Raw genomic sequence first — 21,300 nt, 5'->3', positions numbered from 1 at the left:
GTAAGTACACATTGATGGCCTAAGACACGAAACGAGCGGTTTATGTGAGAAAACGAACAGTATTTATATCGTTGTTACCTCGTGCTACCACAGCGATGACAAACAACTGATCTGACGGCACAGGCGCTTTGGTATGCGCATGCGCCGCAAGTGATCGCTTGCGCTACGTCACTCTTCTGTTTCAGAGATTAAGGAAGTTTTGAGGTAAGGAAAACAGGTAAAACCTTGTGGTAAGGTAAAAAATATCAAAAATTAATTTCAAAGTGAACTATCCCTTTATCATAAATTGAATCACTACTTTTTAAAAAGAATTGATACTTATCTTAAAGTGCATCACTACTTTTTAAAAAGAATCAATACTTATCTTAAAGTGAATCGCTACTTTCATGTCATTACATAATATTTACTGTCATATGCTTTTCGATCACAGTGTCCATTTAGGCCTACTTAGAATACGACACAAAACATTGACTTCCTCAATTTTAAAGTGTTCAAAACCTTTGACAAAATTATTTTATGTTCTAAGAACGGTCTATCTATCCACTCTCTATCCTCTCAATCTAAAACATTTTGATATTTCAAAATATATCTTAGATGCCTTTTTTTTTTTTTTGGCCCTGTGTGAGTTATGTGTTTCACACAACCAAATTAAGGACATCCAGTACTCGTGTGGTGGGCCGCGGAATGAATTGGCGTCGGCTTCTGCAGGTTTTCGTCATTGACAAGTTTGCCAGTTCCATCGAGTATGACTCCGCCAGTGAGTCTGTGTGCACACGCGCTGAGCGTAATGAGTGCTGTTTTTGTCCTCATGTTACTGTTTACGTCAGGCAGTGTGGGGGAGGTTTCCACTGACGAACACAAATTCACCAACAGCTGATTTCACTGTACTGTACGTGCATCGAGGACTAAGAAAGGGGATCGTTTTCATGCCTCGTATGGTTGTCTCTTCCACTCATGATACACAGATACATAATTACTGGGTGAGTGTTTGTTTTTGTTCAAGGTGCCTTAGATCTCTCGCAGCGTGAAACACAATAGTTTGCATAAAATGTGAATTCAATATTCAAGGCTACAATTTGTCTGCTACGCGAATCAATATTACCTTGGAACGTATATTTTATTGTTATCGTGTTTTGATGTGGTCACACATTCCTGAATAAATAAGCGCGACCGCGAGAAAGTCCGCTACGGAAGTTCACCAGCTGTAGAATGAAAGTGCTCGTGTGCGAAAAACAGTTGCATATTATATTAACTCTAGCCATTTAAACAGGCGCTTTGCTTAGACTTTCAATTTTCTATTTACGTTTGTGCTTAAAATGTCGAAAGTGGGCACAAAACGCAGCTGTTTTCTACATTAGAATAATACTTTTTTTTTATATATATCTGATGTTTGAACAACATTTAGTGCAATTGCGCGCAACATGGATTATATTAAAGATAATGATCGGCTTGACAGAAAATATGCACCTGCAAGTCACGGAATCATCCTCATAATTGAAGAGAAAAGAAGTTAGAAAGGTTTTGACTACTTTAGCTTACGGTAGGACACTTTGACTAAATTATCTATCAATATGTGTGTTCCTTAGCCTGTAAAAAAGTAATATTATGTTTACCTTAAAGTAGTATAGCTCTACTAGTTTAAGGTAAACTTAATGTTTCCTTCGAAGGACACAGATGTAGCTAAAACAGCACCCATGACAAATTTGTGTAAAACTTTACTTGTGTTCCCCCTGCTTTACATTGTGTAGAGGTGAGAAACTGTCTGGTTGTTTTGGTTTGCTGTAACCTATTTTTCCACCTGACAGCTGTCTACTACTTTCCCCTTTCACAGTCGACAAACCACCTCCTCCTTCTGTTTACATGTAGGGAGAAATTCTAACATTCACATGTACATTTGTATATAGTTGTAGTCTGGCCAAATAACACTGCCAGTCCAAGATATTATAGATTCTGTTTAGCTTTCAGTGAAAAGTTGTGGCTTTTGTTTGTTATTGTATCTTAGGCCAATGTTCTTGTAATCAGCTGCCCTCATGTCTTACTCCTACACTACATAAACACACACACCCGCACCACATACTTTTCACAGATAATGCATAAATGAATGGACTTGGTGTCTGCACACTTTTAGGTGTTGTATCACTTTATTCACAGCTGGATGAAGGAGTAAATCATGCGTCACCACACCAGTTGATGCTGCTTTTCTTTTGGTAGCCTATAATTTGCTATGCAATTAAATATGAAAGTCCTGCACACATAATGTATGGAACAAAAAATCATTTTGACAATTATGTGCAACACAAAGTGTAATTTATCTCATGCAGTTATAACCTTTTACACGGTTGACTGTTGCATCTGGGATTACAGTGCAGGTGTTTACACACTATTCAAAGAAAGCCAGACCTGTGTGAAAGAGGTGTGAGAGAAAGTTAAGGTTGTCCAGGATACACAGGGGCACATACTGTTTAGCACAGGAGCCATTTGTGTGGGTTGGGCTTGACTGGATTTTACTTGGAACAAGAACCAGGTGATCTGTGATGCAGATTGCTCCGTCCTGTGGTGTGAGGTAGTGTTGTTCTGTTATTCGAGGTACACAGAGTTCTCTGTGTGTATGCTTTTTTTCCATTGCACACCCACTCAAGCAGAAAAACTTCAGTAGATGTGCGATTTGTGTTACGTTTCCTCTTTTGTCTCCTTTTGCACAAAGCTTGTACTTGTAAATGCATTCTTTGAAGTGGATCTTGCCAATTGCTATCATAATTATGTTTATGTGATTCTGCAATAAAAACCAGTATTGGTTTACAAATTTGGTCATGCAGTTAAGCTGAGCTGAATGTTTTAACATTTAGTTCTTGAAGTACTCAAAACATCTGATGTTAATGACTCCAGAGTGAGTTTGAAGGAACTATTGATTCCCTCTTATCATTGCTTGCATAATGCACACTTATGCTTGCATACACTTTGCATAATATGATTAAAAACAATGACAATTTGCCTGAGAAAGCTGTGCTTGTGGTAGTGGTTTGTGCCAATTTTTTTTTATATATATATATTGGGAAACCTGCTAAACAGGCTTGCGTTTAGAGTGAAGATGTGAATCTTTGGAACCGGCCTGAACAAGAGAAAGGTGTCCAGTTTCTGCCGCTTAGGATTTGTTTGCTAATGGTTATCAATCAACATCAATCAAATTCTATTTTCAGACTTGATATACTAACACCAAAAAATGTGACATGATAGCTCATTTTATGACCTATTTGTAATATTATGCTTTAATTTCTCCATTATAATTTGACAGATCGCCATGGCTACATTGCAGCGTGTGGGTTTAAAGAGAAAACATGTTTTCCCAGATGAGGATGCCATTTATTCTTCCTCATCCCCCTCATCACACTCTGAATGGGACTCTGATGAAGACAGCCCCCAAAGTGATAGTGTGGACTTTGGGCCTTTTACTTCTTTCTCTTCAAGCCATCCCATACCAAGTGAGTCATGCATAGTAACTGTGCATTTTTAAAAAAATCATGTATTGTAAACCAACAGTTGTCCCCTCCAGTGTGTTTAAACACATTAGGAGGTGTCTTGTTATCTGACCTCAGCATTATTGTGCAGTGCACTAGATAAGAAGAGAAACATACAGTTGTAACACTGTTTATCAAAATATGTTGTGCACAGTCATCATCCCAAGTCATTTTAAACCCACAAACCTCAAAGTAAACACACGAAATATCAAGCCATAATCAGTTTCGCCGTTTCCTTTTCAGGTAGTTCTCTGAGATTATGTTGTCTGTCTGTGTGCCTGGACATGCCTGGATCACTGTTTTTCATTGTTGATTCACAGTGAAAACTACAAGTGCTGCAAATAAAGTTGATTTACTAAGGGCTGCTACAGTGCAAACACATCTGACGCACAACCTCACCCCATTATCCTCGTTCAGAGAGTGAAACTGGCATTGCAAATAAAGAATGACGATTTTAACTTTACATTTTTGAAGCAAGTTTTTCTTTTTAGAACTTTTTAGAACACCGTTTGATTATTTCATTATTGTTGAGTTTAGTTTACTTGTTGACAGATCTGACTCGGCTGCCATCTAGTGGCAGCTGCAACAGTCACAGCCACCAGAAGATAATTAATAATGAACACGTTTTGTTTCTTTACTTTCAGTTTCATCCATCCTGAAGAAGACAAAAGATACTCAATCCAAAGGCACTGTTCGGTTTGGCCTGGTTACAGTGTTCCTCTTCCAGCGCTGTCAAGGGTTCAGCAGCGTGCCCAGCCACGGTGGCTGCACACTCGGCATGGTTAGACGGCACACTGACCGTCAGCAGTTCACCCTGGCGGATCACGCGGAGGAGCAGCAGCGCTTGCGAATGGAGAGAGTCCGCAAGCGACACCAAGAGGAGAGGCTGGAGGCCTTGAGGCAGAAGGTGAGTCGGTTACTTTTCAATATTCAGAAACAATATATGATGTTGTATTAGCAAAGTTCAAAGGGAACATGTTCAAATAATCTACCAATCAGCACAAGAGGAGGCCTATATATATATGAATATATATACACACACGTATGTGAGTGTGAAGTTCTTTTTAGGCTCTCTTTATACGTTATCTTCTCTTTTTTAATTATAGCTGATAAGTAGTGGGACTCTCACAGTGACAGAAGCAGCCAGCTTAGCAGTGAATGACGTCCCAGATGAAGATGAGGATCTCAGTAGTACTGAGCTCAAGGATATGGGATCCCTCCGTCCTTACTCTTCCAAACGCAGACGTGCGTTATTGAGAGCAGCAGGAGTTGTGCGGATCGACCGAGAGGAGAAGAGGCAGCTGCAGGAGCTGCGGCGGTGGAGGGAAGACTGTGGATGTCACTGCCAAGGCTTCTGTGAGCCGGAGACCTGCGCATGCAGCCAGGCTGGCATCAAGTGCCAAGTAATAATATATAAATAAATTATTGTTTTCAGTTTTTCATTAATGATAGCGCCTTTGTTTTATTGATATTTTGTTGCTCAAATGATTTTTCATTGCTCAGGAGATTTATTGGAGCTCTCAGCTATATTTTATTTATGTATAAATTTAGTTTCAGATGAAAAATAGCCCTAAGTGAGACCATTTTTAACAAACAGTAAGACAATAGAGCTATGCAATGAACTTTGATAGCATTGCTCAGATATGTTTAGGGTCGGAAAATTTTTGTAAATGTTTATGAAAGAAGTCAAGGCTTCCTTTTATCAAAAATACTATGAAACTGTAATATTAAGAAATATTATTAGAATTTAAATTTAAAATTACCGTTTTACCGTTTTCTATTTGAACATATTCTAAAATGTTATTTATTTAGATGGCAAAGCTGAATTTTCAGCATCATTACTCCATTCTTCAGTGTCACATGATCCTTCAGAAATCTTTCGGATATGCTGATATGCTGATTTGATGCTCAAAAAACATTTCTTATATCAATGTTGAAAACAGTTGTGCTGCTTGATATTTTTTATAATTACATTATACTTTTTTCAGGATGTTTTGAAGAATAAAAAGTTCTAAAGATTTTATTTAAAAATCTTTTTAGATGAAAGATTCTTTTATTTTAAGAAATATAGAAATCTATATAGATATAGAAATCTTTTGAACCATTATAAATGTATTTACTGTCACTTTTGATCACTTTAATACATCCTTGCTGAATAAAAGTATTAATTTCTTTAAAAAAATACTATTAAAAATCCCAAATTCTTAAAAGTCTGAAAAACCCTCCATCTAATCTCATTGAAATATTGATGGACAGCAAATATCATATGGACAGCAAGTAGTTATGCTTCCGTATTGTTTTTATATATATATAATTATTATAAATACATAATCTGTTAACAGATGGATCGCTCCAACTTTCCTTGTGGATGTTCAAAGGAATGCTGTGGGAATCCTGCAGGCCGAATCGAGTTTAACTCCAGTCGTGTACGGAGCCACTATATCCACACACACATGAAGCTGGAGCTGGAAAAGAGACTGCTCAACGATAACAGAGGGATCGCCACAGAGCAACAACTATTGGCGAGGAACAGAACCATTACATTTCCAGTCGAAAAAGACTCTCCCTCATTCCACCTGAGTTCAGAGCTCTGCAGGCAGGGAGACAACAGCTGGAGCACTGACATGACTGACTACTCCTGCTCTTCTTCTCTGAGTCTGGACTCTGAGACAGACGCAAGGCCTTCCTCTGAGAAACCCACAATGACCGGGGATGACACTGGACTCACTCACATACTCGGTTTTTCTGATTCAGATGGGAAGGGATGTCCATATGTTAAAGATTATGATTTGTCCACAGAAGCTGCTGGTGGCACATCCACAAAGGAAAGTAGAATCAGTACATCTCAATTGGAGTATCTGGATGAAAATGCTAATCAGGCCACAATGGAATGTGTAAACGACACCTTCGACATCCCCAATACACCTTCTGCATCTCCGGATCACACCGCAAACTGTTACATGGACCTCAGTCTTTCTTCAGACCCTTACCTGGTCTTTTTTGACACTTTTCATGAGTATGGTGACCGTCCAAGCCACAGTCAAGAGTGCAGTCATATGGACTACTACAGCTCACACCTCCAGTTCCCCCGTTGTCTCAGTCCCACTCAAATTGAGGACTCGGGAGTCAATCTTTTGGAGTCTCTTGTAGGAATTTCTTAACAGGGATCAGAGCAGCACAGTATTTTTACTGATGTTTTAAAGATGAATGAGCCTTGTTCATTTACAATTGTACAGTATAATTTAATGTAATTTACTCTGAGATAAAGTGTAAATATTTTCTGAATTTAAGGATATTCCTTAGAAATATATTTTATGATCTTAATAGTCTGAATATACCATTCATGACTACAGTGTCAATACAGTTAAAACCACTCAGTTGAGTTATAAGTCAATTGCAAGAGGATACTTTGTTGCCAAAAGTCTTGGAGAGTTTGTACATTAACTTCAGGTCAGATTTTATATTTACACTTCATAAACTAATGGCTTAATTACATTTTTTTATAAGGTCGCAAAAGAATCCCATTCCAGGAAGGAATGTTTTACTGTTAAATGTTTACCTATAAAAGTCTATTCATATTTATTTCTCAAATGTGTTTTGCTTTAAGTGATCAAGTTTTTTTGTGTAGTAAATGCATTTGTAAGTGTTTCAAATGAGTTAGCTGTTATAAACATCAAAATGCCATTTTCATATTTCATGTATATGTCTTTCATTTCAAAGACCAGCTTGCCTTAGTATTTTTCATTTAAAAAAATGACTTGTAATATATAAAGAAATTCATGCCTACTCTGTGTTTACTTAAATTAATGTTTTTGTCTATTTTTCTTTTCTGTGGAATAAATGTATTTGATCACGATGAATCGGCATTAAAAAAAACTGTTTTTAATATATTTTATAATGTAATCATTTCACAGCCAATCTCCAAATTAATGAAAATTAATTATATATATACTCTCACCTAAAGGATTATTAGGAAAACCGTACTAATACTGTGTTTGACCCTCTTTCGCCTTCAGAACTGCCTTAATTCTACGTGGCATTGATTCAACAATGTGCTAAAAAGCATTATTTAGAAGTTGGCCCATATTGATAGGATAGCATCTTGCAGTTGATGGAGATATGTGGGATGCACATCCAGGGCTCCCGTCCACCACATCCCAAAGATGCTCCATTGCGAGATCTGGTGACTGTGGGGGCCACTTTAGTACAGTGAACTCATTGTCATGTTCAAGAAAACAATTTGAAATTATTCAAGCTTTGTGACATGGTGCATTATCCTGCTGGCCTAAAGTGTGTCAAGAAAACATCCCCCACACCATTACACCACCACCACCAGCCTGCACAGTGGTAACAAGGCATGATGGATCCATGTCCTCATTCTGTTTACGCCAAATTCTGACTCTACCATCTGAATGTCTCAACAGAAATCGAGACTCATCAGACCAGACAACATTTTTCCAGTCTTCAACTGTCCAATTTTGGTGAGTTCTTGCAAATTGTAGCCTCTTTTTCCTATTTGTAGTGGAGATGAGTGGTACCCCTTGGGGTCTTCTGCTGTTATAGCCCATCCGCCTCAATGTTGTGCGTGTTGTGGCTTCACAAATGCTTTGCTGCATACCTCGGTTGTAACGAGTGGTTATTTCAGTCAAAGTCGCTCTTCTATCAGCTTGAATCAGTCGGCCCGCATTCTCCTCTGACCTCTAGCATCAACAAGGCATTTTGTCCACAGGACTGCTGCATACTGGATGTTTTTCCCTTTTCACACCATTCTTTGTAAACCCTAGAAATGGTTGTGCGTGAAAATCACAGTAATTGAGCAGTTTGTGAAATAATCCGACTGTGACTGGCCCATCTGGCAACAACCATGATGCCACGCTCAAAATTGCTTAAATCACCTTTCTTTACTTTAGGTGATAATCCTTTAAAAAAAATAATGCTTTGGTGGGTGTGCGTGTTTAGTTTAAAGAACGTTTCAGCTGACAAGTATAAAGTATTACAAATAGAGAACGTGAATTCCGAGCACCTGAAAAGGTTCCGAGCTAGTAAAATCCTTTGATCGTTGCCATCATGTTCGATTGCTCTCGCCTGCCTAAAAGGACAACATGGCCACGATGCGATGAGTAATCTGTCTGGGTTGCTTTTTTTCAGAGAGCTAAACATAACATTGCAAAACATCGAAACCCTCTACAGCAATGGGTTTAACACAGAGCAGTGGTGCACCTGAGGGGGGGACAGAAGGATTTCACGTCCATGGGGTAAATTGCTTAAATTCAGCTGACTTTGCGTACGCCAGCGAGCAGCTTTGCATGCTAGCTATGCTTTGATGAAGTTATCATGTCCGCATTACTTTAGCCTTTGACAGATATGCATTGAGAGAAAACAGCGTGTACGTTCATATTTATTTTTAATTATTTGATAAATAAATAACTGTGTCAGACGATTTTAACAACTAGGAAAGCTTTTTCAAGGTTTGTAAAGTGCTTGCAAAGTGGCAACTGTCAGGTAACGGCAGGTTGTGTTGTGCTACAGGACAGCTCCGAAAACTCCTTCTTGTATAAGTATAACATTTGCGATATCTCGCATTATGTTCACACGTTATATTTTCAGTCTGTAGTACACGCATTTTATTAGTTTGTAACGTTATGTGCTTTAGTTCTAGTTTCGTGGTCAGTGATCCAAGAGCTTCGTAGCCGCCACGTCATTGAACCCGCTGGGGGAGAGGGGCATTAACGTTACGTAATATTTATATTAACACGTCATATATTTTCACAGATATTCATTAGATTGTATACTATACGGTGGATGTTATTAATCTTTCCAGTGCACAATAATGCGTGCAGCGTCAATTAATGCATTTGAAAATCAAAGACTCCATAGATCTAAATAGAATTTGTGCTCTGCAGTGATTTACTCCAATTCCTTTACAGATTCAACAGGACTCACCTGCAGCGAAAGCTGGTTTGGAGCCATTTTTTGATTTCATCATATCCATTGGCAATAATCGTCTTGTAAGTTTGTATTTGTAATAATAACTAGCAAATGATTTTCAAGGTTTTCTGGTTGTATGTTGTTATATGTAATATGTTGTTGTTTGTATTGTTATTGTGCATGTATCATATAAATGAAGCAAATATTCTAGAAATCTCTTTTGGATGTAAACTGAGCAGGTCTTAGTGTTGATGACATACAGACTATGACTGTATAAGACCGGTATGGCATTAGCATATCATGATGTAAACATCTTATTTACAATATACACTTCATCTCCAGTATATCCTCAAAAGAAAACAAAAGTGCATGTCTTAGTTGAAATAAAGACTTAACCAGAAAATGGTTGTTAATCAGAAATTATTTTCATGTACTGTAAATGTAGTCACTGTTACTTGGATTATAATTGGTCATATGCTGTCTGAACAGAATCAGGAGAATGATTTGCTGAAGGACCTCCTCAAGGCTAATGTGGAGAAACCAGTAAAGATGGAAGTGTATAGTACAAAGACCATGAGGATCCGGGAATTGGAGGTGGTTCCCAGCAACATGTGGGGTGGTCAAGGACTTCTGGGAGCCAGTGTCCGCTTCTGTAGCTTTCAAGGAGCCAATGAAAATGTTTGGCATGTTCTGGTAAGTTGTCTTTGCTTTTAATAGGTAATCCATGCATTTCTTTAAATATTTAGGCTTTTTGTTTAAGTATTTTGCACCCTCTGGTTTTAGGATGTGGAACCAAATTCACCAGCAGCACTGGCTGGACTTCAGGAGTATTCAGACTTCATTGTTGGAGCTGACCAGGTTCTGCAAGATGTAAGACGTGAATTATTATAAGTTCTAGCCACATGCATTTGAGAAAAAAAACTTTTATTTCATAATGTGACCACTACATGTACAATCAAGCAATGTTTTGATTTCCCAACAGTCAGAGGATTTCTTCTCCCTAATTGAAGCCCATGAGGGAAAACCATTGAAGTTGCTGGTCTACAATACAGAAACCAATAAATGCAGGGAGGTGATTGTCACACCAAATGGTGCCTGGGGGGGAGAAGGCAGGTAATAACCCTGTTACTGATGATATGATATGTAATGAATTCTTGACCAAGCCATTATTATGAGGAAATAATTCAGATAACTGCCTAACCCTTTGTAGTCTTGGCTGTGGCATTGGATATGGCTACCTGCACCGAATCCCAGCACAACCTGACAGCCCAAAATCGGAAAAAATCAGTGCAAAAGCTTCTCCTGTGGCAGGGACACCAGAGCAAGAATTTCCTACAAACGGATTTACTGAGGTAGATTTTCACAAGACTGCAGTATAGTCATATTATTTAAAGGGATATTTCACCCAGTAAGTGGGGTCCAAAACATAATTGGACCCCATTGACTTTCAACAAAGATATCTTACAGAAGCACGTAGGGCTGCAGGATTTGAAATTGTTTTTAAAAATTGTAATTGCAGTTAAAAAAAAAATCCAGGTTTGTTTGTAGGAAGTACAATTTGGCCAAACTTTGTGATCATATTTAATTATATAATAATAATACCATTGCAACATGCTTTTGGTTGAAATATCCTTTTAAATAGTTTGTGCATGTGCACAAATCGGTTAAACAACATTCATACATTTGCTTCACATTTGTTTTTTTTGGTGAGAACAGTGTAACTGAAACTGATTTTCTCAGGTGTCCTTAATGGGGTCTGGTCAGTCAATGAGTGGCTTGGATCTTGAAACCCCACTGCCACCTCCCATTCAGAGAGTCATGGATCCTGGTAAGGTTCTTCATCTAACACTTCTGTAGAACGTGAATCATGAAAATACATTCGAATGCATCAAAGCAATGGTTCTTCTAGGTTTCTCGGATCAGTCAGAAGTGGTCATGATGAATTCACAAGTATCAGACATGGCAGATCGACTGGATCTATCCACTTCTTCCATTGATATGACAAATACATCCCTAGCTGTCCGAGAGGACGTTGACGTATCGGGTGTTGGTGAGTCAGCTTTGCTCATTTTAGGTGAACAGAATTCATTTGGTGAGATTGTAACATGGGCAAAAATGTGTTTCTTTTTGCAGAGGAGCTTCAAGACCGACAGTTTCCTTGTCGTGACCCTGAAGAGAAAATTACAGAGGATTTCAGTTCCTCTATTACACCACCTTCAGATGTTTCTCCTCCCTTTTCTGTATCACACCCTCCTCTCCCAAATCAACCTCTCGATCATAGCATGCCAACAGACATGGCTTCTTTGATGAATTCTTCAATCCCATCTCTCGAATCTTCCGTGCCTCCTATAGACATCTCTTCCCTGCTCATTGATCCCGCCGCCCTTCATCTCGAGTCATCTGCTTTGCCTGCAGAATATCCCATGCAGACCAACGAGTCCGCAATTTTCCCCTCAGAAACTGATGATGTCAATCAGGGTTTTTCTGATGAGCCACAGTTTCCGAAGAGCAGCTGGTCTGAGGGCAAAGCAGAGGCCGTTTCTTCTGACCTGATGTCTTTTGATTCTCATAGTGGAGATGTCAAAGATGAAGCTGCTCTTCAGTAGTGTCACTATCAAGTACCTTGTATCTTGTTTACGCAGTTGCTCAACAATCACTGGTTGCGTGTTTTTTAATGGTCCTGGACTTGAATGGTTGTGTCCAAATTACTTTCCTTTTTTTTTTTTTCCGTGTTAGTAGTCATGTTGATTTTAGGCTTTAGGTCAGGATTTTAAATTGTGTAGAAGATCATTTTTTTGTTTCTACGTTGAAACCGTTTTATTCAGCTTGATTAAAATTGTGATTTAAATTCACAAAAGGTAGCAACCAAAACTTTTTAAATATTTGTAGTATTTATTTAGCTACTACAAAGACACTCATAGATTGTTGAGTTAAAATGAACTCAGTGTAGATTATGTAGAGCTAATGTCAGAATATACGCAGTGGATCTTAAGAGTACTGAGACAAAAAATAGACTATTTTTGTCTAGAAAATGTATTACAATATTTTGGCTACGTTGTTACATTTTAACTTTTTAAAGCTCGGCAACCTGTTTGGTTTTTTATTCTTTCTTGTTCTTTCTTTCTTTCTGTGTTGTGGGAATGTTTGTTAGCCTAAGTACAAATTTGTAATAGTGGACAAGGGTTTTGTATTTGTTAAGGTTTGCTAATTAGAGTTTTGAAATTATTTGGATGTGATTTTATAATCTTTTCACCAAATATTTAATTGAAATGTTTGCAACTTGGATATAGTAATATTTTATTTATACTTTGAAAACACTAGTGAAATGTTCCTACAGTAGAATGTGCTTTTCACTTTTTTTGGACTAGTTCAGTTTACTTGTGACTGGTCATTTATTAATCTATGCAAATACAGTTATTGTATAAATGCCAATAGAATATCTGTGGTATTATGATTGAGTATAGTCATTACTGCAACTTTTAAGAATAGTGTCATACCAAGGCCAGGACTTTCTGTTTGATGATGGGGAGATCTAAATTATACTCTTTGATCATCTTAAATTCATTGTTGTACTTTATAAAAGTTTCAGCTTTGAAAAGAGACTTTATGTGTGTCTATACAGGGAAAGTGATTTCTGATGTACTTAACAAGGGTGAAGAGAGAACGTTTTGACCCTTTTGACTCAAAAGAATATCTGTTCTTCCTAGAGTGTGAACACAAATTTGTATATTTTTGTATAGCAATGCTAAAGATGATTGAGAGAAGATTTAAGTAAACACTACTGTACCTACACAAACTATATTCTTTGGGTTTCTGAGAAAATACCAGTGAAAAACACTGCAACCATACACTGCAATAAAAGATCCGAATGATCTTTTTTTTTGTGGCAAGTTTTTTTTTTTTTAGCTTAATTTGGTGTAGGTTTTTGACATAACATGTCACTACTCTGATTACGAGTATTTTAAAATGGAAAGTGATTTTGTAATCCTGATTACATGTTATCAGTTATGACCCAAGTTATTGGAGGTAAAGATTAAAGGGATAGTTCACTTTGAAATTAATTTTTGATATGTTTTAGCTTACCTCAAGGGCATCCAAGATGTGGGTGTCTTTGTTTCCACAGTATTTTCAATTTTGACATTTTTTGGTCAAACCGTTGTTGTCTGTCAGTCATATAATGCAGGTTAAGAGGGTCCACCTCAAAGAGCATGCACAGAGAAGTCAAAATTAAACATGATTTAATGACTCGTGAACATAAGTACACACTGATGGCCTAAGACACGAAACGAGCGGTTTGTGTGAGAAAACGAATGGTATTTATGTAGTTTTTACCTCTTGTTAACAGCTATGTCAAACTGATCTGAATCAGATGTCCAACTGAACTGAACCGAACCGTGTCCAACTGTACGCCGGAAGTGATTTCTCCTGCATCTAAGTCACGCATTGTTTACACTGAGATTTTGGAAGTTTTACCTCACTAAACATATTTAGATATACGGGAAATCGCAATGGAATACGATTTCGATATATCTAAATATGGTGAAAGGTAAAACTTCCGAAATGAAAATCAAAAAACATTTCTCAAAATAACTTGTGTTCCATTGAAGAAAGAACATCATACATGTTTGAACTCACTTGAAAGGTGAGTAAATGATGACAGAATTTTAATTTTTCATATTACATAAATGAATGTGTTAAACTAATCCATAAATTACAAGTCTGTGTGTCTGTCTGTTAAAAATGAACTGAACTGAAATTTGAGAAAAGGTGATATAACAGATGTATTTTATTTATTCTCATTGGTACAATTTTTAAAATGGCAGAATTTGTTAAAAGGGATAAAATGGTACATTGAAAGTGTTGTTTTTGTTACACGGGCGCCGCCATGTTGGATTTCAACGTTCGACTACGTCACTGGCATGGTAAGCCACTCCGTTGCCTACCCGCACCAGCAGAACAGCCGTAGCTTGTAAACAGTCTGAGGCTAGCTGACATGGCTGAGGAAACATATTTTTTAGCGACACACTATTTAGAGATGTGTACTTCCGTCAATGAGTACATAAAACGTCTGACAATGCACGAAATGTTTTATTTACACAAGTTACAAGTTCAATGCATCACGTTAACGTTACTCGAATCCTTGATATTCGGGTGAGGGGGAAAAGATCCCTGATGTATAGTTCACTGTAAAGGATGGGATTTTCTCCTTCCTAAATGCACCCTCGCCCATAGAGTGAACTGCCAGTACGCTGTTAATCTAAACAATCTGAGAAAAGTGTAACAAGTTAGCCCAGCCGTCACCTATTCGTAAAATACCCTGCTACTTATGGGGCGGTCCAGCGTCTCAGCTAGGACATCCATTAGAGTCAGCATAGCCTCCTTCAACACGTTTCTCTCACCGAACAGCATCCGAAATGAACGGTGCATGGTGATGCATTTTTCGCCGATCAATAAATGTCCATGTTGACCTCTCTGCAACAGATCGTCTCCGTTCAGTGTCTATGCTCCACAGCGCTCGCGCCCACAGTCACTTTCCCACAAACGATCCTGTACTGCAAATGAAGCCTGAAACTGATCGTCCTCCATGTGGTGGTAGTCAGACACTACCGGCCTGTCCCTCACGGGCTCAAATGCGTAATCCATGCCGTTAAAAGCGCGCATTTTCGTCTGTGTATACAGGACCTACAGCTGTTGTCTATGGCGCTCCGCGGGTCCTACCATGCCAGTGATGTCATCGGAACTGCCAGCGCTAACAAGCGCAATTTTGCGTTGCTTAAAAAAGCTATATTAATATATATTTTTAAAAAAATGTTTAGTGTAATTTACTTTTAATTGTCATAAACAACACGTTTTCAACGTCGATATTTTTCAGTTCAGTTCATCTTTAATCGAATATCTCTCGAACCATTAGTCCGATGGATTTCAAACTTGGCAGGTGTCTGCTACGGGCACTAGTAAAGTGCGGTGCCGAGTTAGACGTTGTTTGGTTTAGAAATGCAAAAGATATTGTTTAATATATATCATTTGACAGAACTAATAATAGCTATTAGAAGTGTAATCATTAAGAAGTTTAGTTTAGGTGACTTGTGAAAATAGTGATTCATTTTGTAAAGGAGAGCGGGACAAGCGTGTCTTTGTGATGTAGTCATGTGATGTCATCCTTCTCATCCTCCAGTCCTCACTGTATAATGGGGAACTGCGATGCCACTGCACGAGCGCTGCATGGGAGTCTAATAATGTTCCAATCCAGGACATGTGGATCAACAAACCACCATCAAACCACGAGCATCTCGACCGGGTCTTGAGGTAAGACGCATGCAACAGGCTGATCTCGCGCTGTGAGGCCTGAATAGCCTACAGAATGCGACAACTATACGGCCTCCTCTTCACACTTTTATTTGCTGAGGTGAGTTGCGGCATTTCATTAAATTATTATTATTTTTTTTTCAAAAGAGTAACCAAAAACATGTTAGTTTTGAACTAGACTTTGATGAGCATTTTCTTGTCGTGTATCTCTTGTATCTCAGTCTATGACACAAATATCTTACAATTCCACACACAGACACGCTGTGTCTATCTAGCACAAAAGATTGTTTATTGTTCTTATCCAGGACTCAGACAAGAAGCTCTTTGTAGTTTATTTTCCTTGAACTATGGTGTCAGATGCAGTGTAAGACTGTCACAAAAAATGACCATTATGTTAAAATAGGACACAACAAAGGTTCCCGAAAATGTCATATGTTATTTTGGTGGCTCATTGTGTTGGTTTTATAAACAGTGATGTCAGGTAAAATGGGCCAGTAGTTTCCGTATTTTGCAAACAAGACAAAATGATAGTAGAGCCAATACAAAAGTATGTCTGAAATGGTCTGATTTCACACAGTTGATATTATATCTCTTTTCAGAATGACTTTGTTAGCTGCAACTGGCATGTTTACCATGCCCATCCATGACTATTGAAACAGTTTAGAGTCAATCACTTTTGCACATACGTGACGTTACTTTAAAAACTAAACAAAATCTTTTGCAGACACTTGCTGAAAAAAAGGACTGTTGGTACTTTGAAGGAGATTATCCAGTATACTTCATGTAAGTGTAGTATTATATATATAACAATAACATAAAAGAGTAAAGGGTCCTGTTTCTTGTTTCTGTCATTAAAACCACAACTGCTAATTTTAAAATATATTTTATATATGTGTGTGTGTGTGTGTCTGTGTTAAAATGAGCAGTTGTGGTTTTAATGACAGAAACAAGAAGCAGGACCCGTTACTATCCTCACCCCTTTCTTAATAGTTTCAACAGAACATCGGTTAAAGGATTAATTCAGATGCACATTGAATAAAAGAGAATTCCTCAGCTCAGAAACCCCCCACCCCCTTTACTAGTTTCAATAAGAGCAATTTATCACAAGTGGTCCCATATACCCAACCACTGACATGCGCCACAGGAGGTGAGGTACAAACAGTTCAGTCTTCACACCAAACGCAAATGCTCCTTCATTATATTCAGTTCAAAACACCACATTCATCATCAAGTTTCTACACACACACGCACACATATTTATATTAAATATACGAGCCTTCAGAAATCATTCTAATATTCTGATTTGGTGAAACATTTCTTACTATTATCAATTTTGAAAAAAGTTGAGCTGCTTATTTTTTTATGGAAACCATTTATTCAGGATTCTTTGATTACTACAAAGTTCAAAAGAACAGCATTTATTTTTAGAAATATTTTGTAACATTGTAAATGTCTTTACTGTGTCTGTCTTTAGATGCAAGACATACGAGGACTGCTGTGGCACACAATGCTGCGTTCGAGTCCTTTCTGCTCAGAGAATATGGTTTTTCTGGTGAGTTATTTCTACAAGGGTTTTTTTGTTTTTTGTTTAAAAAACGTGGGTCAGATGGTCCATCCATTTTCCAAACCGTTTGTCCTATGTAAAGTATCAGAGATCCAGGGATCTTCTCAATGTGGGATGATATTCACTACCCTTCCGGAACGCAACACTTCATGTGTTTTTAATTGGTCCTTAGGCTGTTGCTGATAATTGGCATTTTGTGCTGCTGCAGTACTGGGTACTTCATTCGCAGACGTGTCCACCCTTATCCTCCACCTGGGGAACCTGATTTTAACGTGGCCTTCACCAGACACCCCATCATGTCACCAGGTAATCTCTCTGTATGCCCTTGTCCTGCAAACACCGGTCATGTGGTTTGATCCGCTGTGTGTGTTGGCAGGACTGCGTCAGACTGGCTTTCACAGTTATGGAGACTCAGAGACTGCGGTCATTTCCACTGTCTACCCAGTGCAGACCCACCCCAGTCACATGACTGCAGTGTATTCAGCCCTGCCGTACAACCAGCCTCCTCCTCCCTATGATCAGGCCATGCAGGACTCACAGAAGAAATAAACAGAACAACACAGTCCTGAGGAACAAAACTATAGATCATCAGTGACTTTTTCTTACTCATTCTTAAAGTCTGTGAAAGAAAGAAAGAAAGAAAGAAAGAAAGAAAGAAAGAAAGAAAGAAAGAAAGAAAGAAAGAAAGAAAGAAAGAAAGAAAGAAAGAAAGAAAGAAAAGCAGCTCAAAAACTCAGGCATGACTGAAGGAAACAAACTTACAAACTGGAACTGATCTAAGAGTACAAAAAACAAAAAAAAATATAGAGACATTGAAATGCCTCCATCTTTCTATCATAAAAGATGAGACAAAGGTATATATATATATATATATATATATATATATATATGACAACGGCCTCAAAAACTGCTTATTATTTTACTAAATTGTATTAAAAAAAGATAAATACTTAAAAATAGAGGGCTCTAAAAGTATCAAACATTTTATTTCTTCATACATAGCGGACATTATACAGTATAAATGTTATTGACTGAAATCTATTTTTTCATCACCCATAACCCTAATAAACTCATCACCCTAATAAAATTGGCATTTTAAAACATTTATATCTTTGCTTATTTTACATACAGTATATTATTTAGCCTATTATAATTACTTAATAATAAATGTATACATTTGTTTTTAATTAGTTATTATTAAACATATTTATTATGTATTATATTTATTACTTTATATTTTAAACATTTTTGTGTGATATTTAATTTTTTATTTTTAATATTTTTTGATACATAAAAATACAAGATTTTTTATGCTTACAGCTTACGTTACATTAGTAACCCTTCATTTCCACCACAAGGTGGCGCTGCAAAGTAATCTCCAGTTTCTTCTTCCTCTTTACTAGTACTTACCTTTGTAAAGGAACACACGCCAACATCAGTTTATATCTCGTTACGATGATATATTAAACATTCCATCAAATTTGTCTTGTTTGGAAAAGGATGTAATAAGAATTTTCAAGGCACTGGAAACCCTCATGTCTGTCTGCACCGTAATGAACTGGTGAGGGAGACAGAACTCACACTGGTAACCTAAATACTGCCCCACAGAGCTGAGTGGGCTCAGTTTTGAACCCCAGGGAAATCTTACAAAAAATGCATCTGAGGACATTTAAGTTGAAACAAAAGGACAAAGAAAAAACTATGGCAAAGAACACTGTGTTCTGTATGGTCACATCTGAGCAGCTCGTGTTTGATTCCATCTGAGACAGTTATTGATTCAGGGCCATGTCATTCAGTTTCAAGAAATCAGCACATTACTGAAGTTATGCTAAAAGTCCTTCCTGTGACGAAACTGTATATCCTGAAGCAGTCTCTTCTGAGGGGAGGCAGCAGTATCAGATCTGTCTTCATGAAACTTTAAGTCTAAATCACTATTTGATATGTTTTATTCCACAGCAAACAATAATTATGTGCAAAAGCCTTGAGAATGCCGCTAAATGACGGAAACCACCCCATCTCATTTGTTCCTTTTGGTCTGTTTGGGGACAGGTCAAGGACAGGGGTTGCTGTCCTTAGTTTATTTCATGGAATATTGCAGTATCTGAGTGATTCTATTATTGCAGGTACATTTGGTGTCCAAAGTCATTATTTTTTCTGATTTTTTCAAATGGTTATATTTTTAATTATTTTAGTTAGCTAATTATGGATCACAAGATGTTACAGGCCATAACAATATATAACATTTTCTGAAAAAAGGGTCTTATATTGCTAAAAATCATATTTTCTTGTGATTTTGCCCATCATGTATCATTGTGTAAACAAAATATTTTATTTTACTTTTCTTTTGGTAACATTTCATTTATAAAAGCCCTGAATAGTAATTTTCATATTTTACAACATTAAATAGTCCAATAACTTTTATCGTCCGTATATCTTGAGTCAATTCTGTTACTGTACCATACTTTGCTTTAAATTGATGTCTCTCTGAGAAAATATTCTTACACCGAGTTATTTTGTAAAACATCAACAGTTACCACAATATCAAAAGGAATTTATCAGAATTTATCACTGATCACAGTAGTTTGTTTAGAAGGCTTTTTATCAAGATTTCATCAGTGCTACGTGCTCTTAGCATTTATGTTAGCAAGTGGAGTTTTTGGCTTAAAGGGGTCATGAAGTGGCTTTTTAAATTTTATTATATTGTTTTCTGAGGTGAACTTATGACGTTCTCTTGGTTTTTGCATTCAAAAATATAAAATTGAATAACTAATAAGCTATTTTCTACCCTAGCTTCGAGACCAGCTCAGAAAGGCTCGGGTTTTATGGGCATCTCTCACTGAAGACTTGGAAGTAAACGCACACTGCTACGAGTGGATAACAGTTTTGCATATTATAATGAGTTTTTCAACTTACCTCGTCGGTGTACGTGGGGGAAACAGTTTTGAAAACGTTCAATGTTGTAAAATGGCAACCGGAATGATTCGCCCACATGTTCGACCCAGAGTCCGTGTGTTGCACAATTCCTGTCAGATCCAGACAGCACAGCACTCTTTACTCTTAATCTGTCTGCAAATCCAGTCTTGTTTACAAAACAATCCTCAGTGAAATGAAGCGAACGATGGAGTGGGATGTCATTAAAACTAGTGAATCCAGAGGAAGCTTATGCAGCGACTGTCTTCTACAACCAGGCACTACACAATATTCTGTATTTGATCCAGGTTGTCATCACCTTTTGACGTCATAGTTCCCGAGTCGTTTGCTGTGGCTGGTGGTGTCAATAAAAGCTTATATTGGACTAACAAGGACGTTTTCAGTTCTGAAACTTACAGGATATTCTTATAATATGATAACCTCTTAGATGTCAAAAGCTCAAGGAAAATTTGATTTCTCAGTTCATCACCCCTTTAAAAGTTTAAAATTGTCAATTCTGTTACAAACACTGTTACCAAGGTAGAGTAACTGTTGACAGTAAGTAACAGAGTTGACAAACAAAACCTTTTCAAAAATGCAGGTAACTTGTGTTTGGCAAGCACTGAATTATTAAAATGGAATGTTTTCAATAAAATAGCCCACTGGAAAGAATTTGTTAGTCAACATTTTTTTTCCTTGAAATGTGAAACATATCTCCAATAATAAAATCACTCATCTATTATAAATGATTTATCTGTGCTCATACTTTCTTTTAATTCAAGTGCCCTCATCTTTAATTAAAATAACTTGCAGCGATGTCTCTTCTCTTCATGTCGTTTACTGGCGCGAGGGCGGGACAACCTGTCACTCACACATGACATCACAGAAATAGCAAACCACAAACATCCAATCAATTCCTGATGGATCAAATCAAGTTCCGCTATACATTTTTTTTCTTTTTCTCATATTACAAGGTACAGCAGCATTTAGGTTGTTTTCAGGTGCATGGGAGTAACGGAAAAAGAATGAATGAAATGTGCTTCAAGTTTCCTGTGAGGACAAACTTTGTTTGACCTT

The 21,300-nt window shown here is 37.4% G+C and overlaps 3 protein-coding genes across 4 annotated transcripts; all 3 read left to right on the top strand.

Annotated features, from left to right (window-relative positions):
- The first annotated feature begins 691 nt into the window (after nt 1-691).
- On the top strand, nt 692-7,403 carry csrnp1a (cysteine and serine rich nuclear protein 1a). Its single transcript, XM_039677334.2, has 5 exons — nt 692-980; nt 3,293-3,479; nt 4,160-4,422; nt 4,622-4,918; nt 5,858-7,403. The coding sequence occupies exons 1-5, from the start codon at nt 927-929 to the stop codon at nt 6,674-6,676; spliced, it is 1,620 nt and encodes a 539-aa protein (XP_039533268.1). The 5' UTR covers nt 692-926; the 3' UTR covers nt 6,677-7,403.
- A 1,188-nt stretch (nt 7,404-8,591) lies between these two features.
- gorasp1a (golgi reassembly stacking protein 1a) lies at nt 8,592-13,316 on the top strand. Its single transcript, XM_039677711.2, has 9 exons — nt 8,592-8,770; nt 9,443-9,523; nt 9,933-10,136; nt 10,227-10,313; nt 10,426-10,556; nt 10,654-10,795; nt 11,184-11,271; nt 11,353-11,493; nt 11,577-13,316. The coding sequence occupies exons 1-9, from the start codon at nt 8,708-8,710 to the stop codon at nt 12,047-12,049; spliced, it is 1,410 nt and encodes a 469-aa protein (XP_039533645.2). The 5' UTR covers nt 8,592-8,707; the 3' UTR covers nt 12,050-13,316.
- A 2,274-nt stretch (nt 13,317-15,590) lies between these two features.
- Nucleotides 15,591-21,037, top strand: vopp1a (VOPP1 WW domain binding protein a). 2 transcript variants are annotated; one of them, XM_089131315.1, is made up of 5 exons: nt 15,591-15,849; nt 16,474-16,532; nt 17,224-17,301; nt 17,522-17,619; nt 17,690-21,037. In XM_089131315.1, exons 1-5 carry the CDS (start codon nt 15,805-15,807, stop codon nt 17,860-17,862), a joined length of 453 nt encoding a protein of 150 aa, XP_088987441.1. In that variant the 5' UTR covers nt 15,591-15,804; the 3' UTR covers nt 17,863-21,037. The 2 variants fall into 2 exon arrangements, with proteins under 2 accessions (XP_088987441.1, XP_039533592.1); XM_039677658.2 differs by having other exon boundaries at nt 15,598-15,849; nt 17,486-17,619.
- The last annotated feature ends 263 nt before the right edge of the window (nt 21,038-21,300 follow it).

This window comes from Pimephales promelas, chromosome 5 (genome assembly GCF_988280905.1).
Source record: "Pimephales promelas chromosome 5, fPimPro1.hap1.1, whole genome shotgun sequence".
Lineage (NCBI taxonomy): Eukaryota > Metazoa > Chordata > Actinopteri > Cypriniformes > Leuciscidae > Pimephales > Pimephales promelas.
Note: the sequence above shows the minus strand (reverse complement) of the source record. Positions and strands in the feature narration are given on the sequence as shown.